Source organism: Dermacentor albipictus, chromosome 1 (genome assembly GCF_038994185.2).
Source record: "Dermacentor albipictus isolate Rhodes 1998 colony chromosome 1, USDA_Dalb.pri_finalv2, whole genome shotgun sequence".
In the NCBI taxonomy this organism is placed as follows: Eukaryota; Metazoa; Arthropoda; class Arachnida; order Ixodida; family Ixodidae; genus Dermacentor; species Dermacentor albipictus.
Window position 1 is genome coordinate 399,004,499 of NC_091821.1, and position 26,342 is coordinate 399,030,840.

General features: G+C 50.4%; 1 protein-coding gene across 1 annotated transcript in view; it reads left to right on the plus strand.

Moving 5' to 3' along the window:
* Positions 1–1,441: 1,441 nt before the first annotated feature.
* The window catches only part of LOC135921299 (integrin beta-PS-like), a 52,220-nt gene continuing 27,319 nt past the window's right edge, over positions 1,442–26,342 (plus strand). Inside the window, exons 1-3 of the mRNA XM_065455621.1 lie at positions 1,442–1,779; positions 17,289–17,658; positions 25,974–26,081. Coding sequence (XP_065311693.1) covers positions 17,302–17,658; positions 25,974–26,081 — 465 coding nt within the window. The 5' untranslated portion in view covers positions 1,442–1,779; positions 17,289–17,301. The remainder of the gene's footprint in view (positions 1,780–17,288; positions 17,659–25,973; positions 26,082–26,342) is intronic.

Here is a 26,342-nt window from a genome sequence, read left to right on the forward strand (position 1 = left end):
CGTAGCCCTTCGAGTCTTAAAAAGGCTGTCAAAATAGATTTGTCCCGATTCTAATATCTGGTGGGAACGTTAAAGAGCTAGTTATATTTCTCTCTCTCATGTTAAGCGTTGAAACAGGTACGTGTTCTTACCCATTAACGTACAGCTAATAAAACACTACAACCCGAGTAACCGTCAATATGTATACGTTCTAGAATTTTGTTTAAATAACGTGAAGTAACAATTAGCATTTGGAGATAAAAAACTAGTATGTGCCGCGCATACATAATTACTTGATTAACCGTTAAGTAACAGTGCATTTCAAATACAATTCCATGACTGCAGCGGAAACTGTCTGAAGTGTAGATTTATTGAATATAAAAACATGTCCTGAAAATCTGTGTTGGATGGATTTTCTTTTCGTCGTAGTGGCCATAATATCCCATGGCAGCTCCGACGTAATACGGGGAAATATGGCAATATTTGTTAGTCTAGAGCGACTTAACGGAACAGGTTTCTGACGCCGTTACCTTTCGTTCGCCGCCCATTACACTCACAATATAGGCGATATAATAATCACGCAGGTTTCAAGGTTTGACGATTATATAGGAATACGATTGAGTATCTACTTAAATGGAATCCATATCGGCTGTGATGTAGTCCAGCTTGGTTATTGCCTCTGCCATAGCTGGAATAAATAAATAAACTTTATTTTTATTTCGTGCGAATGGCTGGTCACTTTGAGTTTTTTTGTGCGCTTACTCTGGCGCGGATTCGCTCGCACAGCGGTAGTTCGAAAAGTTATGTATATGTCACATGCGTATGGCAATAAAACTGTTTAAAAAAATTTACGGTCGGTTAAATAAATCTCGCGTTCTTTTCGCGCCATCTCCGAGGAGCCTTGTATAATATCATGCTTATCACTGATTCCTGCAGGGTAATGAATAGTGGCTGGATGCATTTACCATTTCATTAAACGAGCACGCATATGAACGTGTTAACACATTGTGTATAAGAAAAACCGCACAATGTATTTTTAATTATTTATTTATTGTAACTATGCGAGTACCACTTTCGTGACTGATACTGAGTTTATTGATTATATACAGAGTCAATTATACATATAATCTCGTCTTGGAATACCACTAGGCAGGGCCGACATATAATCCCTAAGCCTTATCAGACGTGTCATGTTATCGGTGTTTTTAGGACCGCGGTAATGTTTTCCCATTACTTTTCCAACGCACCTGCAGTAGCAGATGACTACAAAGGCGGCAGTTATAGCCTCCGAGATTCGGTGGGGCGCACGGTGCGCGCAGTGTTCGCGCGCTTTTCAATCTCAAAGGCCATGCAGGAGCAATAGGTCTTTTTCCGCATCGGCGGCAGATGACGCCACCATCCTTTTCCCGCGCCTGCCGCTGTTTGCGCGCTCGTCTGCAAACAGGTGCGAGCGTCTGCTGCCGCCGTTGAGTGCCGGCGGAACGTGCATCGCCGCGTTTCAGTGAGAGGTGGACCTGTGTGTGTGTATGTGTGTGCTGTTCGTCCATTACGATCATCGCTGTCAGCGCTTCACCCTCTCTCGCAGAGGTCGGGGAAGAAGAGCCGGTTAGTGTGCACCGGTTACGCACGGCTACTGCGGCCGCGTGCAGGGGAACGTCGTCGCCGTCGACATCACGCGGCCCTCACGGCGATCGCAGCGGGAGCCTTTGAAAAACCTCCCGCAAAGGCTGTGCGCGTTGATCGTTCCAGAGGCGGCACGGCGCTGATATCGCGGCAGCACCGGGGATTTCAGCGATATTGGTGAGTGATCCACGAACGCGTACGCAACCCCGCCTGCAGCGTATGGTCTCGTGGTCGAATTTCGGAACGCGCCGCGCCCGCTAAAAACTCCCGTTTTACTTCGCATGTGCCTCTCTGGGACCCCTTGACTGCCCACTACAGTAAACTTCAAGTCGAACGCGTTATGCGATGCTAAAAGTATTACTTTAGAACAGCCTAGAAGCGAAGTTATTGAAGGATCTACGAACAGGTGGTACATCACGAGCATGCTAGTGGCAAGAATATTGCCATCAGCGTGGCTGCGGCGGAGTGACAGTTCGATGCTGGCAAAAATAACCGTTTGTGATACTCCATTTTAACAACGTGTTAGTTTGGTCGGGTGGAAATTTGAGTACAATTGAGAAGTGGGACTTGTCACCAAGAAGTGTCATCATATGTTGCTCTGGTGCGAAACGCCCCATCCACATAATTATTTTCTCGGCTTGACCAGGCAAGTCTGTGTTTTAACAATGAAATGTGCGTGCACTCTTCAACCGTCTCATTGTCACTGCAGAAACAAATCGAGCCCGGCCGTGACCGCTTCTGACGAGGGAATTATTTTGCAGGATACAGTGCCTCTGTTATGCGGAGCGTGATGAGACTTAGGTAACTGAACGCCGCGAAGCAGCGTACATGGTGATCAATCTGTGTTGTACGTCTTATAGTGTGCATGTCGTTTCCTAACGCGTGTCCATTGCTCCTTGGGTGGAGCGCAGCTAGTATGCGCGTATTATGCGGGAGCCGAGTGAGGAGCGAGTATGAGCGCATGGCCGCGCAGTGAAATGATCCCCCGAACATGCAGACTACCTCGCCGCGGTAATCCGCGATCAGGTAGTATAACCGAAATATCTCCCCCTCCTTTCTTCTTGTCTGTCTGCTTCCCTGGACAACAATTTCTAAAGTCTGAAGAAAGCAGGTTGGGCCGCAGTGAGGGTGCTGGACCAATTTCGCGCGTAACGCATACAACGTCACTAATGTTAGTTATGTTGCACGCCCATGTACGCACCGGTCATAAAAGCGCCTCTGCGGCTATCGCGATGTTTGCGGTAGAGCTAGTGTCCTGAAAATTCCCAGGCCACTCTACTTGCGGTCTCATGAAGGAAAAAGCGCGGTTCCTGCGTTAACGTATAGGTCCAGTTGTGACGTCATCATCGGGGAGAAAGGACTGCCAGCGCCGGCTGCACTAGCTGTTTCATTGGTGCGACAAGGACCCTGTTATGACGCATGCTCCGATGTAGCGCGAAAACTTGGGTGCTTGGGAATGACGCTCCGAACTTCCCGTTGGAGTTCCTGTAAACATTCGTTTCGCGACTGATTGCAGGTTGAGTAAGCCAAAGCTACGCACGGCGCGTGTGCTTATCGTTTCTTTTCCCGGATACGCGTGAATCGGATACGCCTGGCACTATTCCGGTGAATACCAGGTTGAAACTGGGCTCCCTGTGGTGGTGGTGATGGTGGGGCGGGTTATTTTGCAATTGTCCACCCAGCGCTTCCTCTAATTATAAGGAGGCGCGAGTCCACCTAGTGGACGTGTTCTATTCGTCTGCTGCCGAAGTTCTGCATGATCGGCTGGGCAGGGATACGCGTGATAAGAAGACAGGCGCCCCCAACGAATCAGTACTTCAGCAGCAGACGAAATAGACATGTCACCTTCTGGTCATATTTGGAGTTTCTGCCATCCTGTAATGGATGTTACACTTTTCAGCGTTTATTCAGCGTCTTGCTGCTCACATTTCCTGTTGCTAGTTTGCACGTTTCTCTCCGATACATCCAAGTTCGCCGCCGACTCCAACGGCGAGCTCCCTACACGCCGCCGGTCTCGTGCTGCGTTTGCGTTTGGTAGCCAGACCGTCTGCACCGCGGAACAGATGGTGTTAATGGCCGAGCCGTCAAAGAAGTCGCGTCTGGCTATGCGCGGACGTCGCATAACTCAAGCGCCATCACGCCCGACAATGAGCGGTACTGTTAAGCAGCCCAGCGTATGTCGACGACGTCAACGCCCGCCGCACGAAAAGCGAAGGGGCCCCTCTGGTGTGTGTATACAGCGGACCGCTCTGGTATATCACAGCAGCTGTGGCACTTGCAGTCGCCGCTCACTTCGGGGACTTTCATCGGTCGCTAACGCGGTCAGCGAACGTGGCGAGTCGGCGTTGTATGTAGTCGCGCGTAAACGCGTTAGTCAAAGAACAAAGCAACGCCGGAGAACAAGTGAGTCACGCCCCGGTAGATAAAGAGCTTGGCGTTTGTGTGTCGACGTCTTGCCCGCGGGGGCCCCCGCACGTTGGCGACCGCGCTGTGTCGGTCACTGCAGTCCAGCGTGTCCTAAGGGCGAGGTCTCGCTCGCGTGCGTAGCCTCCTTATCGCACCGTGTTTGCGAAGGCGCGATAGCCGGACGCGAGAGATAAATCCACGGCGGTCCGCCGGAAGCCGCGCCTCCTTCGGCCACCGCCGTCGCCGCGTTATATCGGCTCGGACGACGGCGTCGCGTCTTTCCACTGAACGTTTCGCCTGCGATATGCTCTGCGCTATCATCCATTCTGGTGAGCCGCAAACCCGGGTTCCCGCAGGTTCGAGGCTCTGTTGCGTCGGTTGCACCTCGCTATATAAGGGCGGTACGAAAAAGAAAATTGAGAAGAGAGAGAGAAAAAAAAAACAAGCAACAAAAAGCACGTGCTACACGTACTACAAAAAGGTACTACACGCTAAAACCTGTGTAGTCGCAATTAACCCGGAACGTTCTGCTATGGCGCCTTTTATTAATGGTAGATATGTACAGCGTTTAAACGTAAATGTATCACGCGAGGTACACCATATGTGTTCGGGGCTGACATGAAGTGCTAAATGGGCTCATATATAGTCAGCTGTAGCTGTGTATGACGGCAGAATACCATCGCTCGTTTCAGTAGCAAGCCTGCAGGAGCGACAACTGCCATAGACGCTCTCGTGCTTGGCTTAGGGGCTCGTAGCGCAGAGGGCATGAGATAAAAGAAAAGCATTCCAGAAATAACGATAGCTCATCTTTCACCGAGTGTCGTTTCTCTATGGATGCGCTCTCTATCGCAAACGCGTCAATGGACGAGCCCCGCTCTTTCGACCAGATTAGATCCAGCGCGTCTGTACAATCCTTTTACGCAGACCCACTTGTGAGCGGTAGCTGACCCACCCTGAAGGGGCTGCGGTCGAAGCGGATTTCGCGAAGCCCTTCTGCAAGTTCCAGCCGCCGAGTATACCGCGATACAGTGCGCACTTTTTTTCGAATTGTCGGGAAAACCGCTGTGGCGCGCGAAAGACAGACAGACGTTCGTCCTCCTCCTCCTGACAAGACGCGATGCGAGCGGAACGACGCGTTCTTTTTTAAAAGCAAGATCTCGCTCGAGATCTCACGGGGGCAAGATTGCTCCCGCCGTGTTTCTGAATGCGCGTATTCGCTTCGAAGGTCGCCGAAGGGGGCCTCCCCGCGGTGGTCGCCCGTGTGTACTGTATATACGGTCCCTTTAGTGAATTGTCCCGTTGACAACAAACCGACTGCGCGCAGTGCTTGCAAAAGAGATTTCGAGATGCCGTCTCTTCTGGCGAAGTGGTTGTTCTTTAACAAACGGGAGCGAATTGCCTATGGCTCTGTTAAGAAAAGCCGCAGAAGAAAGACTGCGGGTGGTTCTTTTTATGGGACGAGAGGCCATCGTAATCTTTGGAGTCATCTGTTCTAAAGAAGGTTAGCGGATACCAGCGACAGTTGTTTCTTGATGAAGCCACACGAGGCGGACCCGTTATGTAAATTATGCAGCACACGAACCAAAAGCAATGCAGCATGCCGCCTGCTTTCCATGATGGATTATCTGTGCACGCCTACGGCTGACTGATGACTGATACCTCTAGTTCATTAAGGATCGCTGCCGGGTGTTAGTTATATAGTGTACTTGACATAAAGACGCAACGCGTATACATAGACGAGAACAGAACGTACGGGATTATAGCACTTGTCCTGCGTTGATTGTGTACGTGTCTGATATGCGCGTCATGCCCAACTGGCATGCTTTACATCATGCCATAAGTGCTTCGAACACAAGTTATGGTTTATAATGGTTACTATATAAAGTGAAGTCGCATTGTTATGCTTACGAGTTTGCTTGAGATAGCTTTGCTATATAGTGCGCTGGTGTACCTGTGTTGAAATGCTTAGAGAAAGAAAAAGCAAACGATATTATTGTTGGTCGACTGTCAAGACCAACATATATACATATAAACATGCACGCATCTACATATATACGGTGTTTTGCATATACTCTCTTTGCGTCTTATAGCTATTTCCGCCTTACGTACGCAAACTTGCCCAGTTATCTGTATATACTTATTAGACATGACAGACATCTCGCTTGCGCGGAAATCTGTGCGTCATCTTTCCTGACATGCTTCCCAAATTAAATTATGGGGTTTTACGCGTGCCAAAACCACGATCTGCTCATGAGGAACGCCGTAGTGGGAGTTTTGACCACCTGGAGTTCTGTATATACGTGCACCTAAATCTAAGTACACGGGTGTCTTTTTTTTTTTTTGCATGTCGCCCCCATCTAAATGCGGCCGCCGTGGCCGGGATTTGATCACGCGACTTCGTGCAAAGCAGTGCAACACCAAAGCCACTAATCAACCACGGCGGGTCAGTATATTCACTCCTTCGTCATCTGCATACTAATATAATCACAAAGCTCGGCGCCCTCCCATCTGCCACAGGCAATTTCCCCCAAATTTTGGAAGTGTTCGCTGAAACACCGTGTATGTATCATAACGCAAACATATATACAACGAAATAAGAAGACCTGCGAAGAGAATCGCGGCAAGAAAAAAAAAAGAAGAAAGAAAAGTGGCGCCGTGCTTTTAACCCACCCTACGGCACAACACATCACAATCACTTCCTGCTGAGTTCATGCCCTGACCTGTGCCCCTTAATCAAGGGAGGTCAAACCGGGCCACGAGTGCCACCGGTGGCGAAGTGCTCGCCACCTACCGAGCCAGTGGTGGCCATCGAGTGCTCTCGATCGGCCACTGACTCTGGTGCGTGAACGGTGTGTTTGCGTGGCTAATATGTGTATCGCTTCCAACAACCAGTTCCGTCAAGTTCTACTCTCGATCCATATACCTGGCGGAAGGAGCCGCTTTTAAAAAGGTTTTCGGCTGTCGCACTCAAAGATGATTGAGTATACATTGATGACATGTGATGACACGAGAGAGAGAGAGAGAGAACTTATTTGAAGGAAGGCGGAGAGGTCGGCCTGAGCTATAGCGTGCTCATAGCCTGCACAGGGGGAGGGGGTGGCGGTGAGCGGGCTGGATATGAGAGGTGATTATTATTATTATTATTATTATTATTATTATTATTATTATTATTATTATTATTATTATTGTTGTTGTTGTTGTTGTTGTTGTTGTTGTTGTTACTTGTGTTGAACACATGTATACAATTAACAGGAAAGGGAAAGCGAGGAGCAGGCTGGCAACTGCCACCGGAAGGGGCACAACGCCTGCCTACTCTACAGAAGGGACGTGACAGCACCACAGAAATGGAAGAAAGGAAGGAGGGGAGGAAAGAGGAAAGGAAGAGCAACAGGACAAATCTAAAGAATGGACAAGTCTAAAGAATGAAGTAGAACACACAGTACGGATCACACGCAGCAGGGCCGGTCACTGAAGGTCACGCTACTACAGGATGTTGAATAGTTTCGACGCTACATAGAAGAAGGATGCACAACGATGACGGCAAGTTCATTATTCTCATAGTTGTCGACAAAGTCCCCCCCCAAAAGTCATCCAGAAGTATCATGCGCCTTCCAGGGCATGGCTGGAGTCACGAATCTATAGTTGAAGCTTCACAAAAACGCGCAACGGAGAAGCGCGTGTGTGGGCTTCTCTTGCGTGAGCAGATGCCAAGAAAGGTCTTTAAATTATGTAAAGAGCTGCGATAAGCAGCTGCAGTACGGCAAGGAGATGCAGGGCGCCTTTAGTAGCGGCCGGAGTCTGCAGACTGCAGAAAATCGCGTGCACTGATTCTAGCAGGTGCGTCAGCAGTTTTTAAACGCTTTCCTTGTCATTTTTTTCGGCTGCTTACTTGCCTGTAGGGTCGTCGATCGGCCCTACTATAGCCTTGGAATCCACTCCTCGACGTTGAGGAACACTGGGGCATGGCGTCGTGCCCGTGGGTTTACAAGTCAGCAAAGGCCACTTCGCGGTGTCTGTGCCACGCAGGGGCGATGAATGTTCGCCCCCTGCTCTCAGTGACTCTGAATTTGCAGTGTATATAGGCGCGGTTAACGTCCTCGATACCGGCAGAGGCCGAGATTGTCGTGGCCCCTGCGCCCCGCAATGCGGGTCTTCTGACGTCATTGGGTGGCACTTCTTACACGATCGTTGTCTCTCTCGGCAAACCTATTGGGCAGCCTCTCTATACGGGAAGATTTGTCGCTTGCCATTTTTTTTTTCGGAGAATGCGAACTTCCTCATACATCTTCGGACAATCAATCGACGTTGCTTCATGAGAGCAGGGCAGTTGCGACATTTCGAGGAAGGTACATCACAGTACATCATCATCATCATAATCATCATCATCATCATCACAATCATCATCATCACTGGCAGGTCACTTGCTTTCTGCACACAGCGGTTATGTGTCCTATCTTAAGACCCTTTCGACACTGTCTTTCTTTAACTTGTCAAATAAAATTGAATTTTCGTGCATCTCCCGCCAGGATGGTCTTTCTAGAGTCAATCCGGAGTTTGTTGATATGCTCAAGGGCCACACTTTTGAAATATTACGTTAAAAAGTGCCTACTTAGGGCGTTCAGGTTGTGTGACGCCGTAAGCGGCACGTAAGAGACCATGAAATATTGCTGCTCACTCTGGTTATAGATGAAGTCTGCTCACGCGACATCTGGCGCATATTCTACTTCCTACGACGCTGTACTTGTTGTCAGAGTCCATTGCTTCGAGCGTTGAGCTGTCCCAGGAATGGAGCTGGTCCGAGTTGCCAAAGGCATATCGCCGAAACAGGAGCGATGAAGCATAGACGGCTGACCTTGTTCAGGTCTTCGTGCGAGCGTCTTCTTACTCATTCTTGATGAAAGTGCATTCACGAAACTGAAGACACCGTACGAAACTGCAGAACAGCAAGAGGCCCAAATGATGATGATGATAACATGGACCTCTGTCATGGCTCCGTGCACCCACTAAGGGGGATAGGCTTAGAGTCGCGTGGCAGGAAGTATAGCTACAGGAAATTCTGATTTGAAAACGATAAACGCAAAGTAAAAGAAATGGAAAAAAAAGGAGAAAAGGGTGTGGCACAAAGCGCCGATGAGCCCTGGGCACTTCTTTCTCTTCTTGTCTTTTTTACATGAACAGTAAACAGTACCGGTGTGCAGGAATACCCCGCGTCCGGCTCGGATTACAAGCTCTCCACCGAAATGACGACACAGGCGAACTATTTATTTATTTATTACCTCTTTGTTCATTACGTAAGTAGCGTTCTCCCTCCCAAACTATCCCCTGTTCCCGTGCCCTTTCTCCACCCGGTCCTTAACCCCACATCCACTGCTTATACAGCTGCAGTACGGTCAGCAGTAATTTTCTTACTTTCTTTTTCTTCGTTCTATGTCAAAAAAGAAACAGCACTGACAAACAGCGAATTACTACTGAAGACCAGGCTGTGACATCGTCTGGGGCTGCGCGTACGTCCGCACAAGTTGCAGCAGGCAATGCTCACGCGGCGGAGAGCGAATTCAGCGTCAAGCGCTGCGTACAAAGTGCAAGGCAGCAGCACGGGGAGGTGTTCTCAACTTGCCCGCACTCTGAGCAGGCCTGAGAGGTTGCTCCGCCCCCGCTGTACTATCTAGCAGCAGCACTCGCCCAGGATTACACTCAGCCGTGGCAGCCGTGGTTAGAGAAAGAGGTAATGGGCTGCTCCCATGTTTGCCGCGGGGTGTGGAAACCTGTTCTCTCTTTGGGGGACCGCGAGTGGACTGGTCTTCCCAATCGCCTGCAAGCAAACAAAAACGCGCACTCCGCGTCTCCTTCTTTGAAAGCTGAAGAGCTTCTTTCTGAAAAGTACTTGTCCAGATAGCGTGGCCGGTGGATAGAAAGGCATCCAGCGGCTCGTATCCCTAGGATCTTTACCTTCTCTATTCGGCTGGCCGACGTTTCCACCTTCGGCGGTGCTGATTAGGTAGTGGGGCGGAGGGAAGCATTCCAACCCTTTCTACGCAAGCACAACGGGATGTAGTTCAATAAGGTGTGACTCGGACATTCGTCAATTCGTCATTATCTTTCATTTTCTTCGTTAATCAACAATAACAATGCCTCTCAGTCCACCTTTGCCCGTCACTAATGGGCTGCTTGTAACGAACCGCAGAAAGTGTTACGGAAGAAACGGGAAAAGGCTGACGTATACCTTGAGAGTTTGTGGCTGTCCTGACCGCTGCGCGACAGTGACGTCAGTGCTCAAGACGCGCGGGCAGAATGCTTGAAACGGCGTCCTTCTGGAGCCTCTGCATCGAGTTTGGGTGGGGTTGTTACCGCCGTCGCGCGGTCAGCTTGACCGCGATCTCTTGCGGAGGTCTTTCAAGCAATTTGAAAGAACTGGAAGCTTCGCCCCTTCCCCCTCACTCCCCAAAAAAGTAGTACGAGACGGCATCCTCTTCACATTTTAAAAGCACGTATCGATTCGCCTGAACCAACTTGGGGCTGTGCTTCGCTAGGCTAGCTCGTTTCACCAATGAATTCACACCTGCCAACTCTCCCGGCGTTCCCGTAAGGTTTACGAATTTCAGGCTCGTTCTACCATTTTTACGAACGTTGCATCTAGTTTTACGAAAGATAACTTCTGTTCGATCACATGTTTTAAAAATGATGAAAAAGAGGATGCAAGATTGCAAAAAAAAAGAAGAATATAAATAAATGGGGGGGGGGGAGGAAGCCGACGAAGAAAGAAAACGTGCAAGATAGAAATTGTGATGGCACCGGCTCCACCTTCTTGTGGCATCGCAAGACGCCGTATATTTAGAGTGGCTTTTCCCAGGGCACTCCCGCCTATGGAGGAAGGAATGCCGTATAAGTGTATTCCACAAGCATAGCCTCCTGTTTACTTGTTAATGCCTGCGCAGTGGCCTCGGAGCGACCGATAAACTTCCTTTCGCACTGCCTCGACCGTCTCCACGAGAGGCGCTAAATGTTGTCGGTTAATCGATGTTAATAAAGTGCGTGCGTATCGCGCAACAGGTGTGTGATCAAGTCAGACTCCGAGAAAATGTTTACTATAGATAAGCTTTAGAGAAGTGTTTCTGAACGTATTTGTCAATTAGTGCGCTGTAGTCATATCCCTGCGAATCTAGCCGCGTACCGTCCAACAGGCGAGGGTGATCGTGCCTTTATATGGGATATTATAAGCATTCACATTTCTGTTGAACTCATGTATAGCAACAGTATACCTCATACGATGTCGCGAACAGCGACCATGCATTGTGAATGCAGCACAATAGCACTGTTCTCTTAAGACGTGCGATGACAGCTCCAGTCTGAGCGTCGGTCGCCATTCTGATTTGGCGCCGCTCGCGGGTTCTCGTTGCTTGAACATATGCTTGCCGCTTCGAGTTTGGTCGTTCAAGTGTAGACATGTGCGCGCAGACAGTCCCTTTTGATTTTTCTTTCTTAAAAAAAAAAAAGAATGGTCGTGATCGTTTTGTCAGTTTACCCTCTCCTTTCCTTGCTCACGGTTGTCAAATATACAAACCTACTTCGGCAAACCTTCCTGTCTTTCCTTTTTAGCTTCAGATAGTTAAAACGAGCAAGAAATATGGTACGGTATGTCGCGCGACGGGACTGGATCGGCCGGCAGCTAAAGTGTCCTCTATCGCGGTCTCTGATTGGCTCCATTAGCACGCTGCTTGTTTGAAAGGAGAAAACGATAGAAGGACCGACATTTGGGCGAGTTGGTACTGGTTGAACATCTTGAAGGGGCAGCGCGAGAAGACGATGACAGAAGGCAGGAACACACAGGACAGCGCTGAATTCAGGATACTGAATTTGTTAGTGCCCAGAATAGGGCTGTTGCTCTGAAATAACTATATACTTCCTTCATGATTGTAGTGATTGATTGATTGATTGATTGATTGATTCATTCATTCATTCATTCATTCATTCATTCATTCATTCATTCATTACGTTTTAAGGTCCCAAAACACATGGGCTTTATGACAGCCGCCACGTGTGGTGGACGTGGCTCCGGCTCATTTGTGGCCACCCGCGGTTCTTAAACGTTCACCCGCCGCTCGGTGGTACACAAGCATTTTTGCATTCTGCCAGCATCAAACTGCCATCGCCGTTCACCGTGAGTCGAAACCACACAAAGCGTGATGGAAAGCATCGATACCCACTTAGAACAAACGGTGTGCATGTCATGCTGCTTCTGCGGGAGTCACTGCTTCTTGACTCCCTTTCTGAAAATTGCCGGGCTCCTTGATGATATTACACTCACTCTGACTCGAAGGCGTGGACGAGCCTCCATAATTGGCGCTGTGCGAGGATCTTCGGAAAAGGAAGTTCAACCTGGCACGGGGACGACCAGTCATTCCCCGGAAAATGAGTTGTCGGCACCTTCTTTGTTCCGACCTACACACACCGGTGCTGTTCGAAGCGGGAAAAACGCTTCAAGCAGTGCAGAGTCCAAACTTCCCCAATGTCTTCGTTCCCTTCTTCTCCCCTTTCCCCGACACACACACACACACACACACACACACACACACACACACACACACACACACACACACACACACACACACACACACACACACACACACGCGGCTGTTCTCGCTCTATATAACACAGTGTTGAACCCAGGCTAAGCACCCGACAACTGTTGACCCCTGCCGAGTCTCTGCTGCTGCCGACGCCGCCTGCCACCGTCCAAGTGTTCCCATCCCGACGCTGACTACGTATCGTTGGCCCATTAGGGCTGTCCGTTCGTTTTTTGCCGAGCAGTGCTAAAGAGCCGCTCGCCGTAACCGCGTGCCGTGCCTAATCGCGTGAAGCGACGGGGGGCGGCAAAGAAGTAAGCGCGCTAAAGTGGCGGCGAAGGCAGCTTCCGTCCTGGACGCCGTGCGCGCTAATCGGCGTTGCCCCCTCTTCGATGAACGACTGCTGCTCTTCGGTTCGAGCAGTGTTCGGCGCGCGCAATTAGGGGCCCGGCCGCCCGCGAGTCTCGTTGTCGGTGGGGCCGGTAGCTGCCGCCCGACAGGCTCCACGATGTGCTCCCTTACAGCTATGCGTAAAAGAACGTGTCCGCGCGCGCTCGGTATCACTAAAACCGTGCAGCATTGCGGAAGCTATGCAGCCGGGGTCAACCTCTCCGGTTGACGTGGCTGAGGAAGTCGTTCGCGCGCAAGAAAAAGGCCAGTGAGGATTCACGGGCCGCTCTCTACCGCGTTCAATAGTGCAGAATTAAGAGCGCTAAGAAACGAATGCTACGTGTAGTTCAACGAGAGGGTACAACACAACGCCCTGAATTTTATCGTTCTTGCGTAATATAGCTGTGTCTGCCACCTCTGTGCTGTTCCTTACCGTCGCGGACGCTTGCCGATTCGCTCGTCTTTCTCTTCTGGCGCTTTATCGTATACCTCGGGCATTCGCTTTTCCTTGCCGTGTTGTCAGCATGCATACAAATGACCAGCTTCGTGCATTCGGTGCGTGCATTAAGCTACTCCCGCGGGCTTCCATAGCACTGCACGGTTCTCGTAAGACAGTGGGTATAGGTGTTGCCCGAAGGGAGGGGGGTGTATGGTGTAGGGGGTCTCCAGGCCCCCGAGGGGCACTTTGCCCCCTGCGCTCTCAAGCTGTGCTCAAGAGGAGCGCGCCCATGCGAAGACTAGCTGTGCGGTGTGTGTACTGCTATATAGCTGCCCTCTGTAGGAGTTTCACCGGGGCGCCGCTCGGAGCCCGGTCCTCGCACGAGCCTCTCGGTGTACGTATATACTACGTGCGCGACGACCCGCCTTTCGAATCTCTGCTCCGGCCGCGCGCATCGTTTCCTCGAAAAAGGGGCCAGCCTCGCGCGATGGGCCTCCCTGCGACGCCCAGCGGGTGCGCGATTTCACTGTGCGCATTGCCGCTGCTGGAAGGAAGGCGAGCCTCTCCTCTCGGCCCACCGGAGCCAGTTGCCAGAGAGCGCCACGGCGAGTGTGGCTCCTCCTGCTTGCATGGGATGCGCTGGTGCATGCATCCACATACGTACTACGTGCCCGCGGCTATACGGGTGATGCAAAGTGTTTATACGAGGTTCTTGCCCTACGACTTGCGTCACGGCGTCGGGGAATGTGCGTAGATCTGCATATATGTTATTCGTCAGCGGCTCGCCGAGGTAGCTACCGTGTCCCCCCTGGCGCCGTGGATGCATCTCGAGCTCTCTTGCCGCTCTCCGGCTGGCCATATACGTTGTTGCAAAAGAAGTCACTGCACAAGGCTTCGGTAACTTCTCGGTCTCGCTTTGGTAGGACGCTCGGCTCTATTCTATGTAGGTTGTAGCTGCAGCCGGGTGGTTGCGTTTTCCGCTTTTTAGGATTTCCGCTTCTTCCCCTTTCTTCTTTTAGATTGTCTAAAAACTTCAAACTTCATACTTCAACGGAAGAGTGTCGGGACGCAGTCGTCAGGACCAGGTTGCCGCCACTATAGCAATTATACTCCGGCGCAGTCATTTATTTACAACGTCATTAACGACATTTGAGTGCGTAATACCGAGGTTGTAAACGACGTGCGCTTTGTGTAAATAAAAAAGAAAGGATGTGCGGCCGCAATTGTGACAGGTGGGGAAGGACAAGTTCTCGTTCGAGACTTCCCGAGCATGCGGCACCCGTCCGTCCTGCATTCCTTCGACCATTGCTGCAGAAGTCGCGCTCCGCTGATTTATAAACGGCCGTCTGCTTTGTGGAACCGGAACAAAGCGGTCTGTTTGCCTTTTTCGTGCGCTCCCTCGGTGTCCCATTTCTTGCGGAACGCCTTCAAAGCGTGCTTCCGACTCGTCGAGTTAGCTTCTGTGTACACTTGACAAAGTCTTTGTCGGCGTGCGTTTACCTCCGCAAGTCTTTTTTTTCACTCAGCGCCATAGCCTGGAGGCAGTCGGGAATACGCGCTTCTTTCCCTTATACCACCATGCCGCCACTGTTGCACAAACAAAGGGTTCGCTCATGAGCTCTCGATGGGTCTTGCCCGTCTTTGTGGCCTCCTCGCCGGTACCTGTGCGAAGGCTGGTGGACCTTTCCGCGCGGGGCATCGGTGCAGAACTATGCATCTTTGCGCTGCGCTCATCAACGCGTTTCTGTCACGTGTACACAACGCGGTGCATGTGAACGCCACAGAAGCCGTATATGAAACGGCGCAACTGTTCTGCAGAGTAATGGACTGCGTATCCCGTATTTACCTCCGTGCCTTTTCGAGAGATATTGCGCTCTTCGATGTATCGCGTTCAATTTTTTCGATGGAACACGTTCGTGGCGAGAGAGAGAGAGAGAGAATAAATCGGCAACACGTTACCCTCCTGTAACACGCGAAGGCAAAAACGTGCTGCACACGTACTAAGGCATTAAGTTACACGACAGGAGGGGTCAGTCTTCTTGCAAGACATAACGAGCCGAAGTGTGAAGTAAACGTGTGGCGCTGTAGGTCTACCTCCTCTACGACATATGCGAGCACCCAATGCACTATCTAAAGGTTCTTTCTTTCTTTCGTTCTCTCTTTCTTTGATATTCTCCTTTTTTCTCTTTCTTTTGTTCTTTCTTTCTTTCCTTCGTCCTTTCTTCCTGTCGTTTCTTCACTCATATATTCAGCCATTGAATATTTGCTCGCTTACAGGGAGGGCGGAAAGGGGGGAGGAGAGAGCAAATGATAAATGAAAGGCAGGGAGGTTAACTTGGACTGAGTCCGGTTGGCTACCCTACACTAGGGAAAGGGAAAAAGGATGGCAAGATTAAAAGAAGAAGAGAAAGTCCACTGGGGATATCATTCGGTCACTCAGTCCGGATCACAGACGGTGACTCAATCCGGTAGCTTTCAAATATTGCAGCAGCGCTTTTGTGGGTTTTTGCAGCTGCGATATGCGAGGTCATGGTCCCAAGAGCTTGTTCAAGGTGAACGACAGGGGTACGAGCCATTCCTGATTATGTTATTTTTTTTCGGGTGCGAGTCATTGCTGATGGTGATATTTCTTGTACCACTCGTCAACTTTTTTTTTATCACTGGACCAGATGCCGCTGTTTTCGGGTATGAGCCATTGCAACGAGCCACCTAAGGCTTTCACCTTGAATGAAAGAGAGAAGGCAGGGATGTTAACCAGAAAATGGTCTGGTTGGCTGCCCTACACCGGGGGAAAGCAAAGGTTGCTGAATTGCGCTGCTTGCACTGGAAAACGGCTCTTTGTACGCACCACAATACACTCCCCGTTTTCCAGAGTCATTTAAAGAGTTATAAGAGCACGATACAAACGTCCTTTACGCCACTTTGTAGTCAGCTATGTGGTCGCGCGCGGAGTAGCCGGGGAAGTTAAAGACTACGCATGTAGTACATATACATACATACATACTATACATATACAAGACTATACATTTACGCGCAGGGATGTCAAAGCACAGCTTTGCACCAGTTGTCTTTCTCGCTGTCACATTGATCTTTATTTCGTAATTTTTGTTCGAAGTGGCCAGCGTGCCCTTCCTTCCCTCGAGATAAAAGGTATATACTTACTCAAGTAAACCTGGGGCTGTGGCAGTGCCTGTGACGTCTTCGTGCCGAGCATGATGTGCCGGTTAGACTCCTGCAGCAACAGCCGCCGCATATGATGGAGGCGGAATATAAAACAAAAACAAACAAAAAGAAACGCTCGTGTTCTTTGATTTAGGTGCATGTTACAGAGCTCCGAGTGGATAAATTAGCCCACAGCCCCTTTAGTAAGGCTTTTCTCATACGCATATAATGTTGCAGTGGAACGTTAAATCCTATTTACAGCACTGGAAAGTTAAACCACTAATTCCTACAGACAAGCCAAATCCCCTATAGTTGGCCTTCTCTGGGAAGAGTCGTGTATTTTGTTCAACTTGGCTGTTGGATCCGGCGGAGCTCCTGTCTCAGCTGGGTGCCCGGATTGTTATGCAGGTGTCCTGCAGGGCAAGAGGAACACTCTAGATGACTACTAAAGACGCTCGGCAACTGAACTCACTTCTTGCTTGTATCGTACAGATCCAGAGGGCAACTGCAAGTGAACCAGGACCCCCACATTGCATGGCATGCAGCGTCCGACGCGATGACCTTACAATCCTCTTAGAGGCGGGATCCATTTATTGGTTTCCATGCAACTGGTAATACCGGTAGCTGTCACGTATAACCGACCTCCCCACAGATATTAATTATTCAATGGTTAACGAATTATGCAACGAGGCGAATGAAACGAACGTGTTTCTTCTCTCCTTAAGAGGACAACCAACCATGGCGGTGGTCCTGGCGGCCTGCTGCTGCCTGCTCGTGCTGCTGGCGAGTCCCGGCTCATCGGTCGAGGTCCAAGAGTTGTCTTCAGGCCGGGCGCTTACCGCGGGCCTCCAGCAGTCGTCGCCGAGCCAGGAGGCATCCACGTTGCCCGAGATTACCTCAGTGGCACCGGGCCACGAGGCAGCGCCTGTCCGGGAAGCGCCTCCGGACCCGGAGTCGTCGCCCTCGGGCCACGAGCCGTTTCCAGGCCAGGACGGGGCCAACGCTGCGGCCTTGCGCTCGGACCCGTGTGCCTCGAGCGCCGACAACTGCTCCGAGTGCCTGAGGCATCCAGAGTGCGCCTGGTGCTCTCAGCAGGTATGTATGCGTAGCCCACTTTATTCTTGTAATGTTAATTTCGACACTTCCCTCCCCTGCTGCATCGTCGCACTCAAGCCAAGTCACTTATCTCCGTGTAATATTTCCATGCGTTTAATGTTCGTCATTACCGTCTGATCGGTATCAGCAACGTGATTGTCGTTTGCGAGGTACTTTATTTGATAGCACTCTTAGTTGTCGGTGACGGTGAGAACGAGGTTGGTGGTCGCAGCATCGTGGCTAAAGCAAGCAGCTGTTCGCTCCGAGTTGACTTTTACCGTTCACTCTTGCCACACCGTTCTAGAAAGTTTCTCCACTTCGACCCATGAAAGTGAATGACAGCTAGCGCCACCCCTTGAGGGATGCAGTTATGGGCTGTCCTTTAGTGACGCTTCACGCTGGTTCTTGTTTGAGAATTTCGTAACCGGTGCTCACGGCGTCTGCTCGAGTGCTTCGCCGGAAAAACTACCGAGGATTGCTGTAGAAGTGCAGTGCTACCTTTAGCCGAAGGGCGGCGATGTCAATATTGAGGCCAATCCATCCAGAAGTCAACGAGCACGAAGTAACCTTGCTCGAAGTCTGAGGCTTTGACACACACACACACACACACACACACACACACACACACACACACACACACACACACACACACACACACACACACACACACACACACACACACACACACACACACACACACACACACACACACACACACACACACACACACACACACACACACACACACACACACACACACACACACACACACACACACACACACACACACACACACACACACACACGCACGCACGCACGCACGCACGCACGCACGCACGCGCACACACACACACACAGGTACGCGCGAGCCAGCTTCTGAAAATTGAGCATTGTCGCACGTGCTTCTGTGCGTTGACTACGATTCTGATGCAGATACCGATTTGATCCTTCTGCGACCTCACCCGTGCCACCACCAAGCACGTGCGCGTGAGTGTCAGTTGGAAGCGAAGACGGGAAGGTGAGACGGGATGTCTCATCTTCTCCGGTTGTCGTTTTTGTTGTTGAGACACATTTACTGACAGGATAATTAGGCGCGCCTATATCGTTTATTGGCATCAGAGGTTGAAGAGGAAGGGATTTCTTTGCAAAAGAAGTTTAGTGTAGCAATTTGGCCATTTCTGAGAGCGAAAGAGTCAGCGAGAGCGAAACGGCAGCGTTCTTTCTTTAAACCTTGTTGCGAAAATACTCTAATTGCTCTTTCTCGCCCATGCGAGCGGGCGATGGCCGCAAGGCGTATAACGTACACCGTATGAAATACGGATCGTCGAAGGACAAATAGGATACATGTAAGGCCGCCACGGGCACGCATCTCCCAAGTGCGCGCGGACAGAGCGAAACGAAAAGCCGCGCAAACGGAACGTGTCCTAGTGAAATCCCGCCAGTGCAATTCAGAGCCGAAGCCGTATACATACAGAATTAAGCTCTCGCGAGAGCCCGTTAGCGTTTCTCCACCAAGCGCACTGAACCGGAACGGAAAAGAAGAAATATATGTATACACGAATCCGGGGTGGCGTCTGTGTGTGAAACTGAGGGTTTGGGGCAGCGGGAGAGACAGGAACTCTATACAGATAAACAACTATATAGACGTTCGTGCTTGCATCCGCGTGACGCTAGCTTGTTTTGTCTGCAGTTGCCTGTGGCGCGCACTCGCCGGGGCCCGTCGATGGTGTTTGACGAGAGAGTCTCGCGCGACCACGTGGGGTTGCTTACGCCACCCGAGATAAGCGAAGTGGCCTTTGGAATCGACCGTGGGACGCGAGCTCGTGTGCAGCGTGTGGGGGCTGAAAACGTGGCCGCTCTCCATCACGCCGCGGTGCCGAACTGACGAACCGCTCCGCGATGCCCCAAACCCGATACGGCTTCGCTCGCGCTCGATCAGGTTGCGAGCTTCGAATGTAAGGGCGTACTGTTTTTTTTTTCTTTTTTTTTTCTTTTAGAGCGAAGCGTCGCTCCACAACAGTTCTCGTGCCGCGGTGGCAACGCGTGGAGGTGAGGAGCTCCAGGCGCTATATTCGGTGCTGGCGGCGCAGCAAGAGCACGCGTCGGATTGACCGGAAGTAATAATCTGGGATATAGTGAATGTTTTGAAGATATATACTCGAATATAAAGGGTGAATGAATTACGCTGGATAGACAGTGAAGCAGCGCAGCGGTGTACGCACTTTGAGGTTTGTATTAGCGCCGTGAGAGACGGCCGAGGGAGCAGTTCCATCGCGACTGGATCGTGTTGTGCAAAAGTGCACGTGCATGGAGGATCTCCGTATAGCCTGGCGTAAACTTGCGGGCATTCAGTGCCCCGTTATAGGGCGCGTCGCTGTGTGTACACGTTGCGGCACGTGCAGCTGCCGCGGTCACTGGATAGAAGGAAACCCGACCCGCAGTTCTGAATTGGAAGGGACCTAGCGAGTTGGTTAGCGTGCATCTGTTGACGGTCTCCGCGTCGACGGTTGCCTAATGCATTTAGTGCGAAAAAGAAAAGAAGAAGGCAGAGGTGGTTGTCCACGCCGGTTATAAAAATTTGGCGCCTTCACTGCGATGTTCACGGTACTCGGCTGTATATGTGAAGAAAGTGACGGTTATGGCTAAATCCTTCGAGTTGTGATTCTGGTGCTGCTATATACCTTAAAAGTTCCCTCTCTTTAGCTGTTGCCGGTTCAGAGACTTTGAGCAGACCTTCGTAGTTGTGGCGAATTGCCAGTGTAGTATGTATGGTGGCGCCACCTTCGACTCTGGTGCCCCTGACTCAGGGCAAACAGCTATTTTCTACCGGCCGGATAGGAGCAGACGTATTAGAATATTTCAGCATAGCGTCATATATACCGTTCTGCCATTATACTCTCTACCACCAGCTGCGCAAGCACCTTGTATGAGCAGTAGGTTACACGCTGCATGTGTTTAAATACGAGGGGGGTTCTCAAAGTTGGTATTTTTGCCTTATAACGTGTATTAATTAAGCAATATGAGACTCGGGTGGGAGTTTATTCCGAGTCCGTACTCAAGTCAATCTGACGTAGTAGTTCTGCGGAAACCCGCAAGGTGGAGAGAAGTAATAAATAAAGGGGAAATCAGACATCCACCCGTTCGTAGCAATTGCTACAAAGGAAACCTATACGGGTTCCTCGAAAGAAAAGCCTCGCAGCTGAAGAAAAATTCGTCCTGGTCCGGGACTCTAACCCGGGACCACCGCCTTTCCGGCGCAGCCGCTCTACCATCTGAGCTAACCAGGCGGCTAGCAGATGGCAGGGCGAAGTCGAATTTGTCGACAACACGAAGCAAAGGCAAGAGTTTGACGTAGTAGTTCTGCGGAAACCCGCAAGGTGGAGAGAAGTAATGAATAAAGGGAAAATCAAACATCCACCCGTTCGTAGCAATTGCTACAAAGGAAACCCATACGGGTTCCTGCCGGACCAGGACGAATTTTTCTTCAACTATGAGACTTTTCTTTCGAGGAACCCGTATGGGTTTCCTTTGTAGCAATTGCTACGAACGGGTGGATGTCTGATTTTCCCTTTAGTCATCAAGTCAATCTGCTGCGATATTTGTGTAACAGTTGTCAGCAAGCCCGATATAGGGCCTCCACTATATATGAGCATCGATTTGTGGTTTACCACCGAGCGACGGCCGCACCCGCTCCGTATTTTCGTCGTCCAGGCTCGTTCGACCGCATCGAAATCGCCTATACGCCATTTCACAAAAGTGTCATACACTGTATATTGTCAGGCTGCATGCACGGCCACCAGCTCGGCAGGAATCTCTTCGATCAGAAAGCTGATCGCTGCTCGCACTTCAACCAACTTTCGTGCTGGACGCGCTGCCATTACTGTTTCGATATTATAGGGATGTTCCGCGGCAATATATATCGCCCACAAATTTTCGATTCCACTAAATCTAAATAGACGCACTGCACTCAGTTTGATGCTTATCTTGTATATGTTTGTTCCAAATTTATGGTACCGATAATGCGAACTTTATACGAACGTCCCTCGTACTTTACCGGAAACGGCGTTGTCCGTCTCCCTCTTCCTGCGCCCGCGTACGCGCGCCTAACATTTTGCTGACGTGAATTCCTATACACCAACTGTGTCAACTTTCCGTCGTTCTGTCCTTCAATACCAAAGTAGAAAAACCAAAAATCAAATTTCGTCCTCCTTATCCTTTAGCACCTTCGTTAGTTTTCAGACGACGATGCAGTTAAAACGTGCATGCATTTGAAGACCTCTGAAGAGCCTTCACAAGCATTTGCTTGTGGCCTGCCAAAGTGGTCGTTGGTGGTTAGGGTGTAAAAGAAACCGCAGGGTGCCTCATGAACGAACACAGCGAGCAGTCTTCTGAGCAACCCTTTCTTTTACATCGAGCGGAGCTTCGATGTATAGCTTGTCTGCGTTCCAGCCAGGTGTTATGTTATAATCCTTAGGTCGAGTCTTTTTTTGTGGCGTTTGCGAGAGCGAGCAGCGTGCCAGGTGAGCGGTGCCCCAACTGTATATATATATACTCGAGTTCTTTGGTGCTAGCTGTTCCTGTTTGGTTTGGGCGCACGTTTAGTCGCGGTGCGTGGATGCCGAAAAACGCTTCCGCAATGTTTTCAAGTGGGCGCCGAAATTGCGTATGCGCACGTTCTCGAACGGTGACGTTGCAATTTTTTTCTTTCACAAGAGTGCATCTGGCGTACCTCCCCGGCGATGGCGGGCGTCTTCGGCGGTCTTTATTCAGCCACAGCAAGTACTCAATTCTTGAGCTTCATGCGTGGAATTGAGCGCGGACCGCTTGGCAGCGAAATAGCAGTTCGTATATCGTTTCAGTGATAGTGGTACTTATCTTATACGAGCTCCCTGTAATTGGTCGTCGCCTTGGCACTCGTATTTGTTATCTCACGAATCGACGTCGTGTGTGGTGGCACCGCCTGAGATCCAGCCAGTGATGAAGTGCGGAAGTGCGAAAGAGAAGTTTCGCGAATACAGCAGGTGCCTGGAACATAAAATCTTTCTACGAAAATTACTTGAGAGACATCCGGCTCTGCGATCGCTCAGATATAGCATGGGAATGATGGGTAGTGTATATATATATATATATATATATATATATATATATATATATATATATATATATATATATATACGTGGCAAATTTGTGTATTTGGCTTTATTGGCCTTTATGGGCTTGACTTTCTCAGCACTCGTATAATCATTGCGTGAGTCGTGTAAATTATATAAAAAAAGGAGAAGAACTCAAGATTTTGATGAAAATGATCAATTCGGAAGGTCGCAAGGTCGTTTGAGAAAAGAGACGGACGAATTTTAGGCAAAATTACGTACCATCCACCATTCCCATGCCGCCCGAGCCGCCACACTCGCAGCTTCCTTCGAAGCTTGCGCAAGATCCTCCTCTGCGTGGTAATTTTTAGTGTGGGAAAATCTGTGCCGCTGCACGCGTGGCCTCCGAGACATGGGGGCACGCTAAAGAGCCAGCGCGCGTACGTAGCCCGATCTCGGAGCTACGTATAGCCGTGTCCTGCAGCAGAAGGAGCTATGTAAACGAGGCCGTCGAGCAGCGAACGCTCAGCAGGCGGTTTCGATCGAGCGCCCGCAATCACAATCGCAGGCAGCCGGACGGCAAGTCGAGAAGGAAGCCGTTATGGCGCAGCCCGGAGAAGTTTGATCGGTGTTTTCCGCACAAAGAAACGAGGCGCAAGTTTCTCTCCAAGCGAAGGTATACATATAACGGTTGCTATAGAAAGGGGCTCGCAGGTGGCTTGTTCCGGCTGTCCGCGACGCCGGCCCCCCTGTAGCGATGAAAAAGGACACCGCACAAACGGTAACCGGAATCACGCTGGGCAAGGGCTGCGGACAGCGGGCTGCTCGTGGATTTCTCGCCGCCTCGGCTGAAATGGGCGCCGTGTTTTACGAAACACAGGCCGCTTCGCCGGCCCCCTGGCACGAATTTCTGCTGAGAAGTACCTTTGATTCTCATTTCCTGTTAAAAAAAAAATGTTTTCTGTCTTGCTCTGCCACATTGGACAGAGAAGAGCTACGATGTGATGAGTATAGAGGGCAGTTAACAAAGTTCATATATTTGGTTACCAACGTTTCAAAACGGCACAATGGAGGGACGCCGGAGTGGAGGGATGTGGGTGAATTTTGAAACACCTGCGGTTCTTCAAAGTGTGCCCGAGGCACGGTACGCGAGCGTTTTTTTCGCATTCCGCCCCCATCTGAACGCGGTCGCCGCAGCTGGGAGTCCAACCTGCTATCTGAACAGCTCAGCGGCGGAACGCCATAGCCACTGTGGCACATGGCGGCGGGTACTACACATAGGCACAATGTGGACTGTTGGACTCTCGCGATTGTTTTGACGTTCGTTCGCCTCACGCGACGTTTGCGTCTCCTGATGTTTGGTTTCTTTGCATTACACACACGTGCGGTGGCGGAAGCCTGATGCACGGTACATTCTGGTGGAAAACATTGTTGACGACGGGTGACGCTTGGATCGTCGTTCTTGTTCGCGATCGGAATCGCGGTGCAGACCAGAGCACTCGGGAATTGACCACGACGATTATATATACACGAAGCGTTAATTTGTCTTTTTAAAGCGAGCTTTCTTTGACTCTTCCTTCGACTTTCACACTGCTGGTGCTACTGCTGTCTGCGACACTGCATCGGCGGGGGGCGGGGGGGGGGGCGTTCAGAACGCGTGTATACATGACAGGAGCGCCGCAGAGAGGAAAGGCGACGCGAGAAACTCGTTTGGACTTTTGTACCGTGTCGAATGTGCACAATGCCCTCTGGAGCTTCAGGGGCGTCGCCACATTAGCCTTTTTAATTATCTGTGGACCCCCCGCAAAAGTGTTGCAGAAATTGCGGCGCTTACCTTTCTCGTCCGGAGGTAACTAGATAGAACGGTAGTGAGGCACGGAGAGAGGCTTCAGAGATTGGGTAGAACCGACGCAGTCTCGAAATGAGTGAATAACAGCCTTGCCACTCTTCACTCGCAGTTCCCATACAATAGGGGAGGGGATAGGGAAAAGGAGACATGAGAAATCAAGGAAACGCCTCTTCTATAGGCACGACAGCGGTTGCGTACAAACTCGATAAATTTAAGTTCAAGGCACGGTACGGTACTTTCTGCTATTTCTGAAAAATGAACACTATGCAAATGTATCAAGCGGACAACTTACGCAGAGCGTGCATGAAGTGGATCCGCATTAATTAAAGCGCACCGCAGGGTCGAGGCGACACTACGGAGGCGGTCGCACGTCAAATCAACACTTCTGTGCCCGCCGCGGTAGCTTAGCGGCTATGGCATTGTTAGAGGCCACGGATTGGATCCCAACCGCGGCAGCCGCATTTACACGGTGGCGAAATAGAAAACGCACGTGCACTTAGATTTAGGGGCATGTTAGAGAACACCGCGATGTTAAAATTAACCCGGAGACCGCCACTACGGCCTGCCTCATAATGTGATTGCGGTTTTGGTACGTACAGCCCCGTAATTCAGTTAAAGTTTAAAACTTCTGCCACGATGCGATGTGCCATGTGAGGCAGTGAATATGCTCAACCCTCTCAGAGGTTATGAAATGTGGCGCACAACAACGCCTCAAGCAAACACCTCCCCCTGTGTGTTCTGTGTACTACGCAGACGAAAAGCAGCGGTGCACGCAAGGTAACGTTTAACATCAACTCACCACTCTCGTGTTAGACTAAACGTTGAAGAAATTAAACATCCGCAATATCAAAGCAACCAGCACAGAAAGCTTCGCTTACATCGATTCCCGCAGTGTGTGGGATCCGCTTATTTTTTTTCTCCTTTCTGTTTTTTTAACCTCAAAGTTTAGAATGCGCTGCGAACAAGCGACTTCCGTATTTCGGAAGCGTGCAAGTAAAATTAACGAGGTTCGATCTCATAACTCAGACGGCATATATATAGCCACACTGGTCGAGGCGTCCTGTTTAGCGCGCGCGCTGACCTGCTGGCGTGCGGTGCACGCGCACACACATGCACGTATACAAACATGCACGTATACACGCGCACCCACATGCAAAAGTACACGCACATACGGGCATAGCCCCCCCACGCGCACACAACACACACAACACACACACAACACACACACAACACGCACACAACACACACACACAACACACACACACAATACACACACAACACGCACACACAACACGCACACACAACACACGCAACACACACACAACACACACACACACACACGTCACTCGGTGTGTGCTGAATTTCCCTTCGTGCAGGACTTCCCACGAGGCGTGGCCCGTTGCAACCCGGCCTCGGTGCTCCTGGACAGCGGCTGCAGCCAGGACGCCATCGAGGACCCGGAGAGTCGCATCGATGAAATCACGGTGCGTATGTGGTGCACGCATTGGCTGATGCGATTCCCTGCCTGCATTTATTTCTCAACGTCCATCAGTCGACATATACTTGCGCAAGAAAAGAAACGTATGCGGCCAAATACGGCCGCGAAGATAGCTTATTACGTAGTTTTCTTTCATGTTTTCTTGAATGTAGCAGGGCTAAAATTTGCCTCCATCTGCTCCGTACCTTCCAACTATATATTCTCCGCCTACAGGCCCGACGAATGTTCGCGTTCTTCTTCCGCCGTT